Source organism: Nesoenas mayeri (assembly GCF_963082525.1).
Source record: "Nesoenas mayeri genome assembly, chromosome: 3".
In the NCBI taxonomy this organism is placed as follows: domain Eukaryota; kingdom Metazoa; phylum Chordata; class Aves; order Columbiformes; family Columbidae; genus Nesoenas; species Nesoenas mayeri.
This window is the reverse complement of record NC_137544.1, coordinates 101,992,365-102,009,662: the sequence shown is the minus strand read 5'-3', so window position 1 is coordinate 102,009,662 and position 17,298 is coordinate 101,992,365. Positions and strand designations below refer to the sequence as shown.

Here is a 17,298-nt window from a genome sequence, read left to right as displayed (position 1 = left end):
TATGAGGAGAAACTTCTTTACTTTTGAGGGTGCCAGAGCCCTGGAACAGGCTGCCCAGAGAGGTTGTGGAGTCTCCTTCTCTGGAGACATTCAAAACCCGCCTGGACACATTCCTGTGCGATCTGCTCTGGGTGAACCTGCTTTAGCAGGTGGGTTGGACTGGATGATCTCCAGAGGTCCCTTCCAACACCAACCGTTCTGAGATTCTGTGATCAAAGTGTCACCCAATTCTGGGTTCTTCTGAAGGCTGTAGTTATTATTTCAAAGAGCCTAATTCCCAAGAAACAGCTTAGCCAGCCCAACAGCAGCACATTAACGGTTGGACTTGATGATCTGAAAGTTCTTTTCCAACCAAAATGACTCTATGATTTGGCCTTGTTAAAGGAAACTCACTGTCTGAATGGCAGGTACTCAGCTGGCTCACTTAAATAAGAACAAGCATAGCAGAGCAGAGAGTCCTTTCTTACTGCTTTTTACTATTGCAATAATCTGATATGCAGTTACGTGCTAACAGAAATGTTACAACTATTTTTGATTATCTGGCTGGCTTTTGCACTACTGCCAGTTGTCCTGTAGCAAATAATTGCCCATTAGCCAATACCAGAGTGTATCGGGAGTGAGTCTGGATTCACTCAAGGTGGTTGTCAAATCCAAATCTGGGGCTCATGGGAGAGTTGACCCTGCAGAAAGAGACAGAGGCGGTTATCGGTAGCCCACAAACACTTCATTAGTATTACACCTCACAGGCAGTGGGATGGGCTGTGTTTTGCTAAAAACAGATAATTATTTTGAAAAACGGCAAGGGGAATTGATGGCAGGCTTTACAGCTGGCACACAGCTGAATTTTATAGTCTTTCACACTGTCGTATTTCACTGAATCTTTGTATCTAAGTGCAGGTGATGAACACAACAACTTCTGACAGCTGTGAGCTTAAGATTTGAGAAGTGTGACATCAAGATTCAGAACAGGCTTTGCTATCTAACAGGTGTTTAATTTTTAAGCTTCTACATTCTATGCCTTTTTTTTGTCCAGATTTTTTTTTTTTCTTTCAGACAGTAGCTAATCAAACTGGTCGTTGTGCTGGATTTAGTATCTCAGTACCCATTTTCTATGCTCAGTAAAGCTGTTAGTGTAGACAGCTCGTGTTTGTAGTTGGCTGAAGTGCACGTACCTGGTCTGCAGAGCCGGGCAAGGACGTGCTCGCTTGCTATCTCTGTTCATTATCATTGTCTCAGATTGCCGAGCGCTGTGAGGCACTTTTAAAAACAGAAAGGTTCTACAGGCGCTTGTTTTTTTTGTCCAGCTCTCACTGGTGACTGAGCCTGGATGAGCTGCTGTAACAGAGTAGCACAACGCAGAGTTCTAATGTGCTTCCTTTCATTGAGGCTGGGCCCCTTCGAGCTGATCTGCTCCAGAAGGGAGAAAACGTTTTGAGCCTTCCACTCGCATCTGAAAATGTGTTTGGCAGGTATCGTCTAGCAAACTTCCTTCCCACTTACTGTATCTGCATTGTGACGGAGCAGTCCCTGGGGAAGCATTCGGTTGTAGGGGGATACGGCAGCGCACCGCGCACCACAGCACACGTCTGCATGTGCATTAAAGATGAGAGAGGATGATCTCCTGCTCTGAAACATAAGGCCACACAGGGGACAGAGGTAAAGCAGAAACAAATGGTCAGAGATCGAGACTTGTGCAAGAGGGAGCACAGTGATGCCTGTAAACAGCTGTCCTTGAAGAGGTGAGCAGATTCCACCTGAATAAGCAACCACTTTTCAGTATATTGCAGGTGAAACAAACTTGGGGAATGGTCTTCTCTGAGAAGATTCTATTTTAGACAGAGTGAATGATTCTGTATTTTCTTCCTGTCTATCCAAAACAGACCAGCCTGAACCACACAACATTTTGCAAATGAGAACACAAATTTTGACTAATGAAAGCATTTACAAGTACATGTAGAATTAGCGCTCACTACAAATCTGGAAGCAGTTAGCTGCCTTAACCAACTCAAGTACAGCTTTGAAGGTCTAAGGCAGCACTGCAGTCAAATTGTGCAGTGAGACCTGAGAGCCGCTCTGCCTTCCTCCACCAGCACCAGGTGTAGATGCACAGAAGGCCGAGGAGGAAAGGTAGTGAGAGGTCTCGTCTCTGCTCAGAAAGCTCACCCAAGCTGGTCCACAACTGGTCTGTACCAATTACTTTCCACCCTGGCACATCAGGTGGCTTTGAGCACTGAGATTCAAATGTGCCCAGCAGGAACGTTGGCTTGGTATTCTTGAGTCTAAAGCCCTGTGGGACAGCACAGGGCTCTGCTGGAGTGACTTATTTAACAGCTTCCATTTCAGTTAATATTGTGAAATAATACCAATCCATCCAAGTGTTATTGGTGGATTATATTTCCTTGTGCTTGCAGGGATAGGGAAGAATATCAGAAGTGACTGGAGAACAAAACAATACTGAAATCAGTCATCTGGATACAGTTTAAGAGTGTTTGAAGCTCAACTGCACACACTAGGGACTGTTGCTGGGAAAAACATACAGCCCTTCAAATTCAGGTTTCTTTGAGCAGTTTGCCTTCAATCTGACCTTTGTAACAGATGCAGTACAGAATCCATAGGTTCTGAATTGACACTTCTTTGCTGTCACCAAGCAAAATCTCAGTTATTAAAAAATTTAAAAGAAACACACAGGTATTATTCAAAGCTTTAATGCAAGTTTCTTTTGATTTTGAATTAATTAAATTTTTATTCTTTAGTAAGAGGTAATACCAATACCTTGCAGAAGCAGTGCAAAGCCACAATGTCTTGAGCCTGTCCAAGGCTATGATTTTAGCTACGAGTGTAAATTCAGTGCAGGGGGAGCTTGGTCTATAATTACTCCTACCCAGCCTCGCCTGGCCCAAGCTCCAGGAGAGCAGCTCCCATGTGTTTCAGCTGCTTCTCGGGTGTTGCTGTCCCAGGAGCGCTGAGCCTCCTCACAGCCAGGGCGCTGCTTCCCAGCCCAGGCTGGGAGAGAAGGGCAGCCAGCAGTAGCCAGCTGGCTAGTTAGAGGTGCTGTAGATCACTGGTGCAGCCCATGCACTCATGCAAGTTAAGTCTTGCTAGGCTGCTCCCTGTTCTTTCCATGAGGAACCTCACAGCTACACCAACTCAAGTTTTACTGCTGCCATCAAAGAAAAAAAAGCCTTTCATAACAATTAAACTGTTATTACTTATGTTATTACTTGTAAAGGTGTATTTTTCAATTTCAAAGCAAGAGGCGGGAATGTTACTGAAGTCTGTGCTTGGGGGAGAAGATAACCAAGTAACCTTTGTGTTCTTTTCTTAGCCTAGCTGAACAAAAACAACCCAACCCAAAATGTGTAGGTCCCTGCAGCAGTATCTCTTGAGGTAAACTGTGTTTTTCTTGCTGTCCTCTCTCACATCTGGGCAAGAATAACATCAAATTACACGGATTACAGTCGACTTTGTAAGGCCTGTACGTGTGCTAAGCTATAAGCAACCGGAGTTGGACTCGATCCTTGTAGGTTGCTTCCAACTCAGGACATTCTATGATTCTACCCTGCTGTCTGGTAGGGAAGTTACTCTCCTTTCTTTCTCCAAAGTTGCTCTTTCTCTACTTTCCCAACAAACTGCAGAATATCTTCAGCAAGAAGCTGAGGTTCCTCCAAAGCTGCAAAGTGGCCGCCTCGGGGCATGAAATGGAAGGACACGATGTTGGTGTATTTCTTCTGCGCCCAAGCCTGGGGTGTGTGTATCGCTTCATTAGGGAAGGAGGCAATGCCAGTAGGTACTTGGACTGTGAGCCTGAGAGAGGAGAGAGAATAATTTTAACCTTTCAAACACTTAACTCTGCAAGAAATGGGAAATCCTACTGATAGATATGTTGTTCTTAAACAGTTGGGCACACTGTTGTCAGGGAATTAATATTTGATTTCCAGATCCCAAATTTGAAGACACTCCCATTCCTGGGAAAAAAAAAAAAATATATAATTTTTGCATACATTTATATTAAGGTGGTTTTGCAAGGAATTCAGGGCATGACAGAAGTATGGAAACTGAGAAAAAAGCCCTAGGAGATGGTGGCTATCAGCTTTCTTCAATGCTGCGTTCAGGGCTCAAGAGTCATGTGTTGAGGGGAGAGCACACAATTTGACATGGGCCAGAGAGAGATTTACAGTGAAGATAACAACTAGAACAGGTTGAGCCTGGCAGGACAGCTGGAGGGTAGGCAGGGGAAGAATTATCTTGAACTGCTGCAGAGGAGGCAGAGAGGGGAAGAATAATAGAAAATCCGGACTACTTCAGAGGAAACATTTCTGAATGCGAGACTTCTTGCTTGTAACTGGCACAAATGCACTCTACAGAACATTTTGCACATTAGTAAGAGTAGGGAAGGAACTGAATTTGAAGGGAAAAGTACCTTAGAAAGTGGAGTGCTTGTTATAAATGGAGCAACATTTTCTAGGTTTAAATACCCCATACACATAAGCTGCATTGTCAGAAGTGACAGATTTTAAAATGTAGATACGAAAATCGTTTGGCACATAACCACAGGAAGCCCAAAACCAGGGTTCCTAATTTTACACAGGACTTTGAGACTCCTTCCTCTAGGCACAAAAAAGCTCATATAGCTCATCTCGTGTAGGCAGAATGGGAGCAGGATACTGCCCACAGCGTAGCCACAACAGCGTCAAGAACTGAGTCAGCTTCCTGGAAGCATCATTTCACAGCTACATAAATACCACAGCAGTGAGCTGTGGTTGCAGATACCTCAGGGCAGGTTTAAGCCTTCACTGATAGTCAAACTGACACAAGTATATGCAACCAAACTGCTGTCTTAAGTGTCTGCGCAGCAGGAACATCAGTCGTACCAACTTCCAAATTCTGCAGTTTGTCATTATACTGAAGGTAGGACTTAAATCTTTTGCAGAAATAGGTAAACTGTGTCCAGGAAAGTACTAGAGCTATAAACAAATAAACTATAAACAAAACCAACTGCATGACTCAGTCACAGGCTAATTTAGTAACTGAAGTAAAATCAGGAAATACTTGCATGTGCTTTTCCCTGCTTGGATACACGGTGAATGGGAGGTGCTCAAGCAGTGCCTCCAGTCAGATCTCCTCACTGATGGCTTAGGATTCTTACCTAATTAACATGTTTTCCAAGCACAACTGACAGACCCCTCCTGCAGAGGAGCACTGTGATACAGCACTGCTTTTCCTCAACATTCAGAAACTTGCAGGAGCTATACACAAGCAACCTGTCTGCAACCATAAAATAAAGTTCAGGGCAAAATACTGAAAGAAAAACAACTACTTACCTTTCATGTTTCTGTGTGCCTACCCCCTTCTGAAAATTTTCTTTGTAGAAACGCATTGAGGAGACTATACAGCCCGACACCCAGTAGATCATGATATTGGTGAGCAGGTCATCCAGATTAAACTTCCTGAATAGGTAAGCCCAGAGATTGCTTAGTTAGAACAAATACCATTTTCCATTACTTTAGTGGGAACTTGACTTGGTTTGGTTGTAAGACAAAAAAAAAAGTTACAGGAAAAAAATAGTTAACTTGGTTGAGAAAAGAGTTGAGAGGTGAAGTGTACTACTCCCCCTCTGTCTGTCCTGACCAGTTAAGTATGTTACAGGCTTGCAGACACAAACTGGGAAGCGGATCTTTAACTCCTACAGGGAAGGCAGACTCCAACAGGCACCTTATGCTCCAGCATAGCTGTCTCTACTGTCCATACACTGGGAGAGTAGGAGCAGAACAACACATGGAACAGCTTGTGACATTTATTATTTATAATTATAAATGCTACCATGAGTCTTCAATAGAGCCATCACACCAACATGTGCTGTAAACAGTGCATGTTCCATATCACATTAGCTGTACGCAGCACAAACATTCTATTCAAATCCCTTGTTACTGGACCTGCTCATAACATGCCCCTTCACTCCATTCCTGCCAGGTACCTCTGCAGTTTTCAAAGGGAACTTCATCTCAGATTTCTGCTGTGCACTAAGAATGATCCTTTATTAATGAACAGTAAGTAGATGAAGTAATATTGATCAATCTAAAGCAAATTCATAGATAGTTAATTGTTAGCATTAAAATGAATCATGAGTTTTGTTTCCCAACATCTTAACGTAGGTTAAACTTTTGTTTTTGTGTCCTTATTAGACTCTTCCATCTAAGTGAGTTTATAGTACCCAGAAATTGCAGGTTCTGTGTCTTTTCTAGGAGATCAAAGTGGGAAGGGAGTCCATCAGCCTTCATGGTCTGTTTGCTTCTTTGCACACTGTAGTACAGCACTGCACCATTTGTGGTCACTCCATATGAGATGTAAGGCCATCAATTTCACAGATTTCTTCAGCTATGACTCTGGGCTTAGTCACCTCATCTAAAATAGTACTAAGAGGAAACACTTACCTGTCTAGTCCCCCATCCTCTAAATTACGGAATTCCAGATCAGTCCATGTAGAAAACTTCTCCAGGATGTATGCTGCCAGTCCTACAGGAGAGTCATTCAAACCACAGCCTGAAACAGAGGAGGAAAACGTAACTAAAATTGTGATATCTGACTTCTGAACTCAGACTGTTACAGAAGCAGCCCATTATAATACAGGGTAGATAACTTCACAGAGCTCTTCCAACAGCTGTGCTCTTAAGTAAATAAATACAACAGTAGAACATGGTAGAGCCATTTCTTGTTGAACTATAAACCGATAATATCTGCAAACCAACAGGCTCTGCATTAGCTCACACTGTTAACTTTTATGAACTGAGGTAAAAGTATTGGATTTCTGCTTTTTTTTTTTTTTAATCCTTGTAAACTCAAAAGATTAAGCTCTGTGTGCCAAGTAGGGTTTGCTTCCATTAATCTGGAAGTTGTCATGTGTTAAACAGCATTACAGGGCCAAAGCCCACATGCCTACACATGACTGGGAGAATCTGTACCATTACCTAACAGCAAAAAGATTGTAAGGATTATTAGAAAGACATTAAAGGAGAGCAAAGCTTTACTAAAAGGTCCATCTTCTGAATTAGCTATAGCCAACCGTCTTCACACATGGGACAAGGCTTAACATACTTTTTAAAGTTTGTTTTGCTTGGACAGAAAAAAATGCACGTGCACCTGGAACTTTGTTCATGCATCCAAGTGCTGTGAAATACAGGGAGCATAAACTTTCCCAGCTGCTCAGAAAAACCTTAGAAACAGCAGCATATTTGAAGTTCCACCTCTATCAACCTAACCTTTCTGAAAGATGCCTAACACTACAGCTAACACAATTTCATCAGTAATTGCTATTTAAATATGATAGTTGAGTTTCAGTTATCGAACAACTAATACTGATAACAGACATACCAAGTGTTTAAAAAAGTTATAGTGAGTATGCTGTCCAGATCTGCAGAACAAGACAAGGAATAGTGTGTTCTCGTATATTTAGTGTGTATGAGGAAGAGTACATCGGTTTGCATATAGGAAAAATTGACATGGATCCTAGCAGTACTTCAAATACAGGCACTGCCTGTTTCAGTCAGTGCAAAATGAACCCACACTCCATGCAGGTTTCCCAAAACAAAAAGTGTAAAATCAAATCCATGCAAGCCAGTTGGATCAAAAGCCAGCTCTGAAACAATCAAGAGTATAGTACCAGCAAGCATAGTACATATGTACCAAGAGCCAGAGACAACTTCCTCACTTAGGACAGCTTGCAAGGTTGCCCTGCACCACCTGCAGTCTCAGAAAGATTGCGGCAGCCTCCAAGCTACCTGCTTGGGGTTTTTTTTCCCCAATGGGAACCTGCCATGCTCTGCTCTTCTTTGTCCTCCAAATTGCAGGAATGTTCCTGCTCCAGCTCCCAAAACATGAACCGGCTGCTGGTTCCCAGTTTGCACAGACCACGCATTGCTGGTAGGAAGAAGAATCAGCCAGAAATCCCCAGCAGCAGGAGCATGGCTGGGCCTCATTCAGCTACCAGCTTCCCCATCTTTTCTTAAAGCACAGAAGGAATTAGAGACTAGTAATTTTTAGAAACCAAAACTCAAATGAAGCAAAATCGGTTTAAATCCATCAAATTATATTTTGCCTACACATTTTAAGATTATACCTGCTTCTGTAGATAAGCTTATGGAAAACCATTAAGAAATAGTTTCCGTAACTATGTTTTTAATAAAATCCATGAGTGAATTTCTGCTGCACTAAACTAAAATATATTCAGTATTCTTGACTTGGTTGTCCAATTCAGTTGAAAAAGATGTTTTTAAAATAGAAACACTTAATAGTCAGATACTTAGAGCAGTTAAACAATCTGAGTGACTAGCTCATCTAGGAAGAACATTCATAGGTACACCCTTTTTTATATTCTTTTCCCTTGAAAGCCTGCAAGTGATTCAGAACAATGAGTGAAAACAAAATTGGACTTTACTTTTCAGGTATTACTTATCCCTATAAATAAGCTACATTACGTGTTGAGACAGCTAAGAGCTGCTTGTAGGTTGCATCATTTGAATGTGATCCATTCTCTGTGAAGAAACTACCTTTTGTTGTCAGCAAAGCTACATTTGAAATAGCATTACAGTCCCCAGTGATAAAAGAATTGCAAGAGTATTAAATAAACTATTTTCTTTATGAAAACTGAAAATTAGGTCAGTGGCACTTAGAGGTTGCTCAGTTTTGATGTTACAGATTTACCGCTTCTGCATGTAAAAGTGAGTATAATGCTGCATACCCATATGTAACTGTTCTGACTTGGATACAGAAAAGGAGCCCACGTTTTAAAACCTCTAACCTTCCTACTTCAGTTTCCCTGATAAAAACCTGATTTTCAGCATATTTTATAAAGTACATTTTGTTTCTACAAAAGTACAACTAAAACAGATTAAGTATCCTGAGCTCGAAGGGTTGGTTTGTTTTACCAACAGTATCAGGCTTTGTAGCCTGTATGTGAGCATAGCCAGACTCCACCAAGATCCTGTAGAGCCCTTTTTCCAAGAAGGGAAACATCCGCTTGACATCTTCCTCCTGAAACCCGAAGAGCCCTGGCAGGTAGCGGCCCAGCAGGATGGAGAGCAGGTGAGTGAACCCCATGTTTGTAACTGTGGCTAGATTTAAATGGAGGCCTTTCACATGGCTAAAAATAAAAACAGAAAAAGCGATTCAAAGTTGTTACATTTAAAATGTTATTAACAAAATTTGACATAGTTAAATTCCAGCCTGCTACTTACATCATGACCTTAGCTGTACTTTGTAGTGCAGCTTTCCACACAAAAATGACAAGCCAAAGAGGCAACTGTCAGTCATCAGCACACACTCCTGAGCACCAAGCCACAAGTCTTCCTTTTGTTACAAGTACTCATCCCACTCCAGATCCCAGTGGGGCCAGTACAAAACAATTGCACAACCATTTGAAAGAACAGGTATTTAGTATAAATGAAGGTATGAAATTTTGGATCACTGTTTAACACTGAGCACTGAAGAGAGAAACTACACAGTGCTCATATGAGGACTTTGACAGGAACTTTCAAGTGCACAAGAAGTAACTATTGAAAGAACCAAACAGTTTTGCATGCCGGTCACGTGGCACTGTACCAAAGGGGTACTCACTTGGGAGCTATCTGGGCTAGATTGGTGCAGATCAGCCAGCCCCAGTCACCACCTTGTGTGTAGAACTCGTTGAATCCCAGTCTGAGCATCAATTCATAAAAAACAGAAGCAGCGCTTACAGAATTGAAGCCTGCATTAAAAACAAACAAACAAACCAATCATACATATGTATATACCACCACACACTGTTGCATAAATTCCAGCTACACTTCTGACTGCGCAGCATTCTCCCCGTAAAGGCAATATTCAAGTTCCTAAAAAGCTACAAGTCCATTTTTCCTTGCCTGTCTCACAGACTATATGGAAGCCCTTATCATATCATCCAGGCAATGTAGAGAGCAAGCAGAAAGTGTGAGGAGAAAGTCCAGCATTTGCTTCAGACTGGTGTTCTCCTAACTGCACAAGCTGCCCATGCACTTGCCTCACTAAGGGGTTGCCAGACTCCCTGTTAAACTGTCATCACACTCCAGCTGAGCCCTGTCAGAGGCACTGAGCATTGCCTGGAGAATGTGTTTCCATTTTTACAGAATCATAGAATAGTGTGGGTTTGAAGGGACATTCAAAGGTCATCTAGTCCAACTCCCCTGCAATGAGCAGGGATACCTTAAACGAGATCAGGTTGTCTACTGGGAGCGCAGTCTCATCCTAATGATAGTTGGAAACTTTTACGTTTCCACTAATAATGTACTTCTCCACTTCACTAAATACTGATTGCATAAATCATAACCAGAGAAGCAGCGAAAAGCAAAACTAACCTTCCCCACATCACTCACCTGCACGTGTAATTAAATACTAAAGTTCAGTATCACTTTAAATACCACCTTGCTCCAATTTGTTTCAGCTTGTGTTTGTGTAACTCAGAGCACAAGCTGAACAAGCAGGTGTTGGCTGCAATCTACCATGTAGATATATCAATTAATTTGTTTCAGCTCTTCTCACCTACCTGTACAATGCTGTTGAATACGGATTCAAAACACCCAAAAGGAACAGTAACAAATCCAGTTTACTCTTCCTGGTCACCCCCACACAATTCATTGCCTCAATTACAATTTATAAGTTGTTACTTCATAACTTTTTATAGTACTTTGTAAATTATCTGTACATTGCTCCTGAAACTAATTAATGGTGTCACTTCAAGTCACACTCTTATCTCTTTCCCACATGGCACACAGAATCTTTTATTTCCAGACTGGGAAAACAAGAAGAGCCAGGAGTTACTGTTCTGCTCACAGGAGCTGTCTCACTGTGAGACTAAACTTGTGTTAGTTCAGTTTCTTCTTATACATCGTACCTTGTTTGTGGGGTGCTTCTGAGAAACCATAACCAGGGATGGATGGACAAACGACTTCAAAAATGTGTTCATCGCTGAGGCCATGGCTTGCAGGATCCGTCAGGAGAGGGATAATTTTGTAAAACTCGTAAAATGAGCCAGGCCAACCATGAACCATTAATAATGGCTTTGCAGACTGGCCTTCAGGCAAATGAGGAGGCTTGATGTGAACAAAATGGATATCAATGCCTGTAAAAATAACATAATTAATTAACATATGAAAATCTACCATGACACTAAAACTAATCACAGAACAGATTATTAATAAATCTTTTCTCAAGTCCTTTTTTTGGTGAGTGTGCAAGCACACGGCACTTCTCTGGATCCTTTTACCCACGGACCCTGAAGTACTTCATAATGGGCAATTAAGCATCACAACAGCCAAATGAGGTCGGCATATTTATGTTTTAAAATAAACTGGAAAATTAAGACATAGAAGTGAAGCAATCTACTAACGGTAACACAGTGACTCACACAGCTTAAAGGCAGAAGAGACGATTACATCAGTTAGTTCAAGTGCCCTTAAATTTTCCCCAAATGTCCCTATATGGCACCAGAGAGGCTTTAGCCAAGCACAGGTTTTTCTTCCTGAAAGGCACACAACTGCAACTTGAAGGCATCGAGAGATAGGGAATCATTCATAACTAGTAGCTATTTGTTTGGGGGTGTTAATCGCCTTCCTTGTTTTGTGCATGCCTTACTTTCCATTTGAATGTGTCTGGCTTCTGTTTCCAGCCATTGATCCTAATGTTACGGCAAAAGGAATTTAAAAAGCCTCCACTAAGTATCCCCCCCGCCCCCCCAGCCTGTAGAGGCCTCCTGTAATCAAGTCGCACATCCTAACTGCTGATAAACCAATCACGCTGAATCCAGGATTTGAAAAAATACCTTGCTAAAATAAAGCGTTCAGTTTTGTAGTTCTTTTCCACCTTTTGTCCAAAGCTTTCAGTATCTCCGAGTAAACCAAAACAGGAAACTATGTTCTAGTACCAGTCTCCTTATTGTTAAGCAAAAAGGCAAAAATTGCAGTTGTTTCCTTTGTGATCCTTACAGTACATAAGCAGAAGGCTTCACGCAGCGTTGCACTAGTTGCTTCAGGTGAGCTGCTTTTCCTCAAACCCATTCAGGGCTTTGCTTTCCAGGAAACGATAATTTGCTCTCAGTAGAGCCTGAATGCCTCATCTCTTGATGTATTTAGGCACATTTTACTCCAGCTCACCAGCAATCCCACCCTCTTTCACTGACTGAGATTTCCCCATCCTTGACAATTCTGTGGATTTCTGTATTCTCTGAAAAACTTAAAAGTGATGACAGAAGCTGAGAATCTGATACACGGCATGTTTGATCTTGTCTCTTCATGGCTCATCTCTGTAATCATTCCTAACTGTTGAAATTTCTCTTCCTATTGCTGTACATAGTGCATTGTCCCTCTCTTATTTTCCCTTTCTTGTCTCAGATTATATGTATTTTTTCTTTTTGATGGGAAGACTTTTTGCTTTTATCTTTTCAGCACTGACCATGTTGTATACATTTAAATAAAATCTTTATGTTCTAACCACTATGTAACAACCATTTATTGTCCCAAATCCATTTTAAATATTATGGTGAACTGCCCCATTTGAAATAACTCACAATTATGGGTGCAAGTAAAAAAAAAAAAGAAAGCATAATCTCAAGCTTGAATTTTGCCATCAAGTGATACAACTGCCTGCTCAACTATACTGCGAAATGACCCAAGCACATCTCTAATTCAAGTATTTAAAACATCCAATGTGACCGAAGCTCCTGTGCTTTGAATGACAAGACACCTAGCCGCACATCAACCCCAAGGGAAAGGCATTCTACATTTTTAGGCCCAAGAATACTCAAAATGGTGCAGCAGAGCACATCTGCCACACAGCGACAACCTGAGCAGCCAGTGTGCACCACTGTGACAGCAGCAGCTGGGAAACTACATGGAGCAAGAGGTGGCATCTGTGGGTATTTCTGCATGATTACATGCGAGTCAGGGAACACGTGCACATCTGAAGATCTGGTTCTGTTTCCAAATGCCTGTGCTTGGCTCTTGTTAACACCAGCTGACAACCCATCCATGCACAAGGGAATTCCATTTGTCATTCCTTGTCCTAAAGGCTTCAGTTTCTCGCTGCCTCAGCAGCAGTGCCAGTGATCCACACCATGGCAGCCAGGGAGGGAAGACACAGGAATCACACCCATAGAATTCTTAACACTGAGATCCCTTGTAGACAAGATTATGCATTACTGTTTAAGGGGAAAAAAAACCACACACCTTGAATCTTAGTTTTGAAATGTGGGTACTTGTTGAGGATTTCAACTTGTTTCTTCCAATTGAACTGGTTTTTCCAGTAGGAGACAACCTTCCTGAGATACACTGAGTTAGTCCCATAATTGAAGCAACTATTCTCCAGTGGCTCAGTGAATCGAGCCTGGTCAAGTCTCCTAAATAAGTCCTGTAGGGAAGAAGAAAGAAGAGACATTACAAGCGCTTTTGTCTGCCATCTTGTGCTCTGCTGTGCTGGTTTCTAGTTATTCTCAAGTGAAATGAAAACAATGAAAATAACATGTCTCATGACACCCGTGCATTTTGCTGATGCTCCATCAGCTGTTCCAATCCTTTTTGTCCCCCTGATGGCCTCCTTCCTCTGCCATTCACACCTGTTCTTAGCATTCTTTGTTTTGCAGGGCTGACTAACCTGTTTGCCAGGCTGATAACCACAGAGGACAATATACTTTTCTGAGAGCACTGTGGCTTCACAGTCTTGTTGCCTTTCCATGGTACTTTGTTCCCCAGGTTACCTGTGAGCCCAACCCCACAATCAACGCGTGGATCTGGCCCAAAGCGCTTGCTCTCCTTCCCAAACCAAGGGGCTGGGTGTCTTCACTGGGAAGCACTCTGAGGGATTTCATATGGCCACAAAGTTTGTGAAACTAGACTGGAGTAAAGGTTTCCCAATCTAGAATAACGAAGTGACCTGCCTACTGCACTTCACGGTCATGTGGGATGCTGACGATACTGCAAAAATCAATTAAAAAAATCAGTCAGCAGGGAAGAACAGCTAAGAGCCCCTTCCTACTGCAAGCAGAAACACAGAATAGCTGAGGATGGAAGGCAGGTCTAGAAATCTAATCCTGCTCAAACCTCTGTGGGGTTTAAACCCAAACAACATCTTCTAGTAACAGCGATAGAGGTAACTAATTCTGAGGTGTTGTTTTTTGGGTTATTTTTTTTTGTTGATTTTTTTGTTGTTTTGGTTTGTTTTTTTTTGTTTTTTTGTTTTTTTTATGTTGGTATGTAGATTCATTGCTTTTGGCATTTAACACATGTACAGAAAGCATGGATTTTTAAATGAAGTCTTTAACACATCTTTACATACATGTTTTTTGTCCATGCTCAACACCTTTATGAATGTTCTATTTATGTATGCTACCATAATTCTAACTCCTAGTTTATGTAATAATTTATTTAGAAACAGTTTTCTACTGATGGATTATGTTGCAATAGCTGTCATAATACAGAATTGTGTGTTTCAAAGACACCTGTAAATTAGCGATTATCTAGCTTTGTGTCTGCAGTGTAAGAGGAAAACATTGAACATCAGTATCCACTGATATTACTGAGGAGAGCAAACAAAGTGTTAAAAAAAAAAACCCAGGCCTTACCAAGAAAATAGGAATCCATTATAAATGAAAAATATGAGCAATCCCATGAATACTGTTTTGAACCACTACTCCACACAAATCTGTGAAATTGTGCTATCCCCAACTTAAACACAGACAATCAAAATCTTGCTAACAAATTCTGCAATTTATGTGTTTACTGTAATTACCACTCTGGTATTAATGTTGAGCCAAGATGATCATTAATTACACAAGAGTCAGCATCCAACACAGCTGCAAATATAAAGCAGTAAAGAAAATGAGATATTCATAATTGCTTTTGAAAGAACGAAAAAAAGATGACATTGTTCTTACTCTGGCCTACACAATCAAACTGATGAAGGTGCACAAACAGGAACACAACACTGAGTAATCTCTAGTATGATTTTTATGTTTATTAGGCTTTACAGAGGAGGTTTATTTACCAGCAATCTTGTAACAGCCAGCTGAGAACAAAATTGTACAGCAGGACATGAAATCTGCCTATCCATACCTATCTTCTGAAATACTTGAAAAATCCCTTCCACCAAGTCCTGGATATCATTGCTTATTCCCATAAATATAAGTACTGGTTCAATTTAAAAATTACTCCTGAACAAGTTCTGCATTTATTCAGCCATTTCATACTTCTCTCTCCCCAGTACAGATATTTACTTACACTCAGCTCTTCTTCTGTAGTTTCCACCTTAAACGGCCTAATAGTTGTATCTTCTTCAGCATCAGGCTTTTGTCCCTTGCCCCACCATCCTTCCTTGAACGGTAATGTCTCTTCTTTCTTCTTGGTGAATAACAAGTAGATGATGACTGTCCCCAGAACCAGGAATACTTCAAGCAGCATAATGCCTGCAACAGAAGAACAGAACTCATCGTTCAGAGACAAGTGATGTACTTTGTAAAGACTACAGAGGTTTACTTGCTTCTTAAGATAGGATTTGATCTGCACAATATTCTGTCACTCACAGGACATCAACACTTCTGTAAAAGTTTCAGAAAAAGGATGTCTTAATCTACACAACTCAAATTGTGTTTTACAAAAAAGTATTTACAAAATAGTGTTTTACATAAAGGTCATTTAGTCAAAACAGAACTCAAAGCAAGTCAATGGCTTGGTAAACAGTCCTCTGATTAAACACACCATGTTGGTTTCCTCAACGGCTGCTGACTGCTGCCAAACTTCAACAGTAAAGGAATTGACTGTGGATATAACTCAAGTTTAACACTTTCTCTTCTTCTGAAGCTCTAGATTTTCCACAAATTCCAAAGCAGATAACCTCTTCAGTAAGGCTCACATATCAATTATTATACATTTGGATGGAAAACAAGCTAAGACACATATAGAGAATAAAAAGTGAAGAGCATGAGGGCAGCCACCTTGTACCTCCCAATCAGTCTGCGGGAGTAGGGCAGGGACATATTTACATAACCTTCGAGCAGCAGCGCAAAGGGTAATAGCGCCTTCCCTTTCTTTCTCCCTCTGAACTGTTAAAGAGAAACCAAATGACCACATGCGTGCTCTCCTGGATTTAAAACAGCCTTCCCCAAGTGAAAAAATTCTGTCAGTGCGAACAACAACCTGATTTCACAGCGTATCTACGTAACCCAACTGCAGGGCTGTTGTGCTTTAGTCACACGGAACACTGCAACAAAAAATAATCCATTTTGAATATATTTTAACTGTTTCATGGTGCAAGTAGAAAAAATACTCAAGACTCTTTAATTATTAATGTTTTCAGGTATCCCCTTACATATGAGAAATGTTTGTAAGATGGTTTGAGGAAGAGTACTGTCATCATTTTAATGCATAATTTTAAACAATGTCATGTTTCAGATGCCCATTTACTGGGGAATTGATGAGACATGAAGTATGTCAAATCTTCTGTAGGGCAAGCATTGTTTATGACACAGAACAGTCTTCATTCTTTCCAGAGCTAGAAGGTTTGGTTGGTTTTACTGCTGCAATTTGATGCTCTGAAATTGTCCAAAGAGTCAACAGAATTGACCAGATGTATTCCTGGATCAAAACAAGAATTGTAACACAAGTCAATGGGAGTTCACCTCATTATAACAGGAGTAAAACTGACCTGTCTTGTAAGTGTTGTAATGTGACAGGACACATTTTAGTCAGTCTCTTGAGTTTAATTTTCTAATGGCTGACAATAAATAAATAAAACTGACAAAATAAGTATCCACTGAAACATTTGTAGAGAAGTCTGACACTGTGCAGATAGGACACCAAGCTACAAAAATATATTATTTACATATGCTAGCACTACAGCCTTGAAAAGTAACCTGAAATTACTTAGTCCTCCAAGGCTAGAGAAATGGAAATGATAGGCACTGCAAGAACTTGATCTGTTTATTAATTTCACTTGTCCTTCCATAATTTCTGTTGTTTGAGGAGGTGCTATCTTTTCTTCACCATGTTTTCTGGAGCACGAGACAACAATATTCTCCCACCTCCAGCACACTCAGGCCAGAACTTACCCCAGAATTAAAAAGTTTGGCCAATTTCAGCTTCCCTCAACATATAAACCAATGCAGCCTAGGAGCCTCCAGAGCACAATTAAATTTACTGCAAAGCAGAACTGGAAGGGCTTTTAGAAACCTCAAAGCACTTTACACAGAAATAATACCCACCATAGTATTTAATAGCACTTCTATTACTAAGTCTTCAATGAGAG

At 41.0% G+C, this 17,298-nt stretch overlaps 1 protein-coding gene across 1 annotated transcript; it reads right to left on the bottom strand.

The window, feature by feature from the left end:
- Positions 1-3,578: 3,578 nt before the first annotated feature.
- EPHX1 (epoxide hydrolase 1) lies at positions 3,579-15,455 on the bottom strand (the record flags this gene model as incomplete). Its single annotated transcript, XM_080342111.1, has 8 exons — positions 3,579-3,804; positions 5,322-5,447; positions 6,432-6,540; positions 8,922-9,136; positions 9,610-9,739; positions 10,901-11,128; positions 13,230-13,410; positions 15,276-15,455. The coding sequence occupies 8 exons, from the start codon at positions 15,453-15,455 to the stop codon at positions 3,579-3,581; spliced, it is 1,395 nt and encodes a 464-aa protein (XP_080198237.1).
- Positions 15,456-17,298: the final 1,843 nt, after the last annotated feature.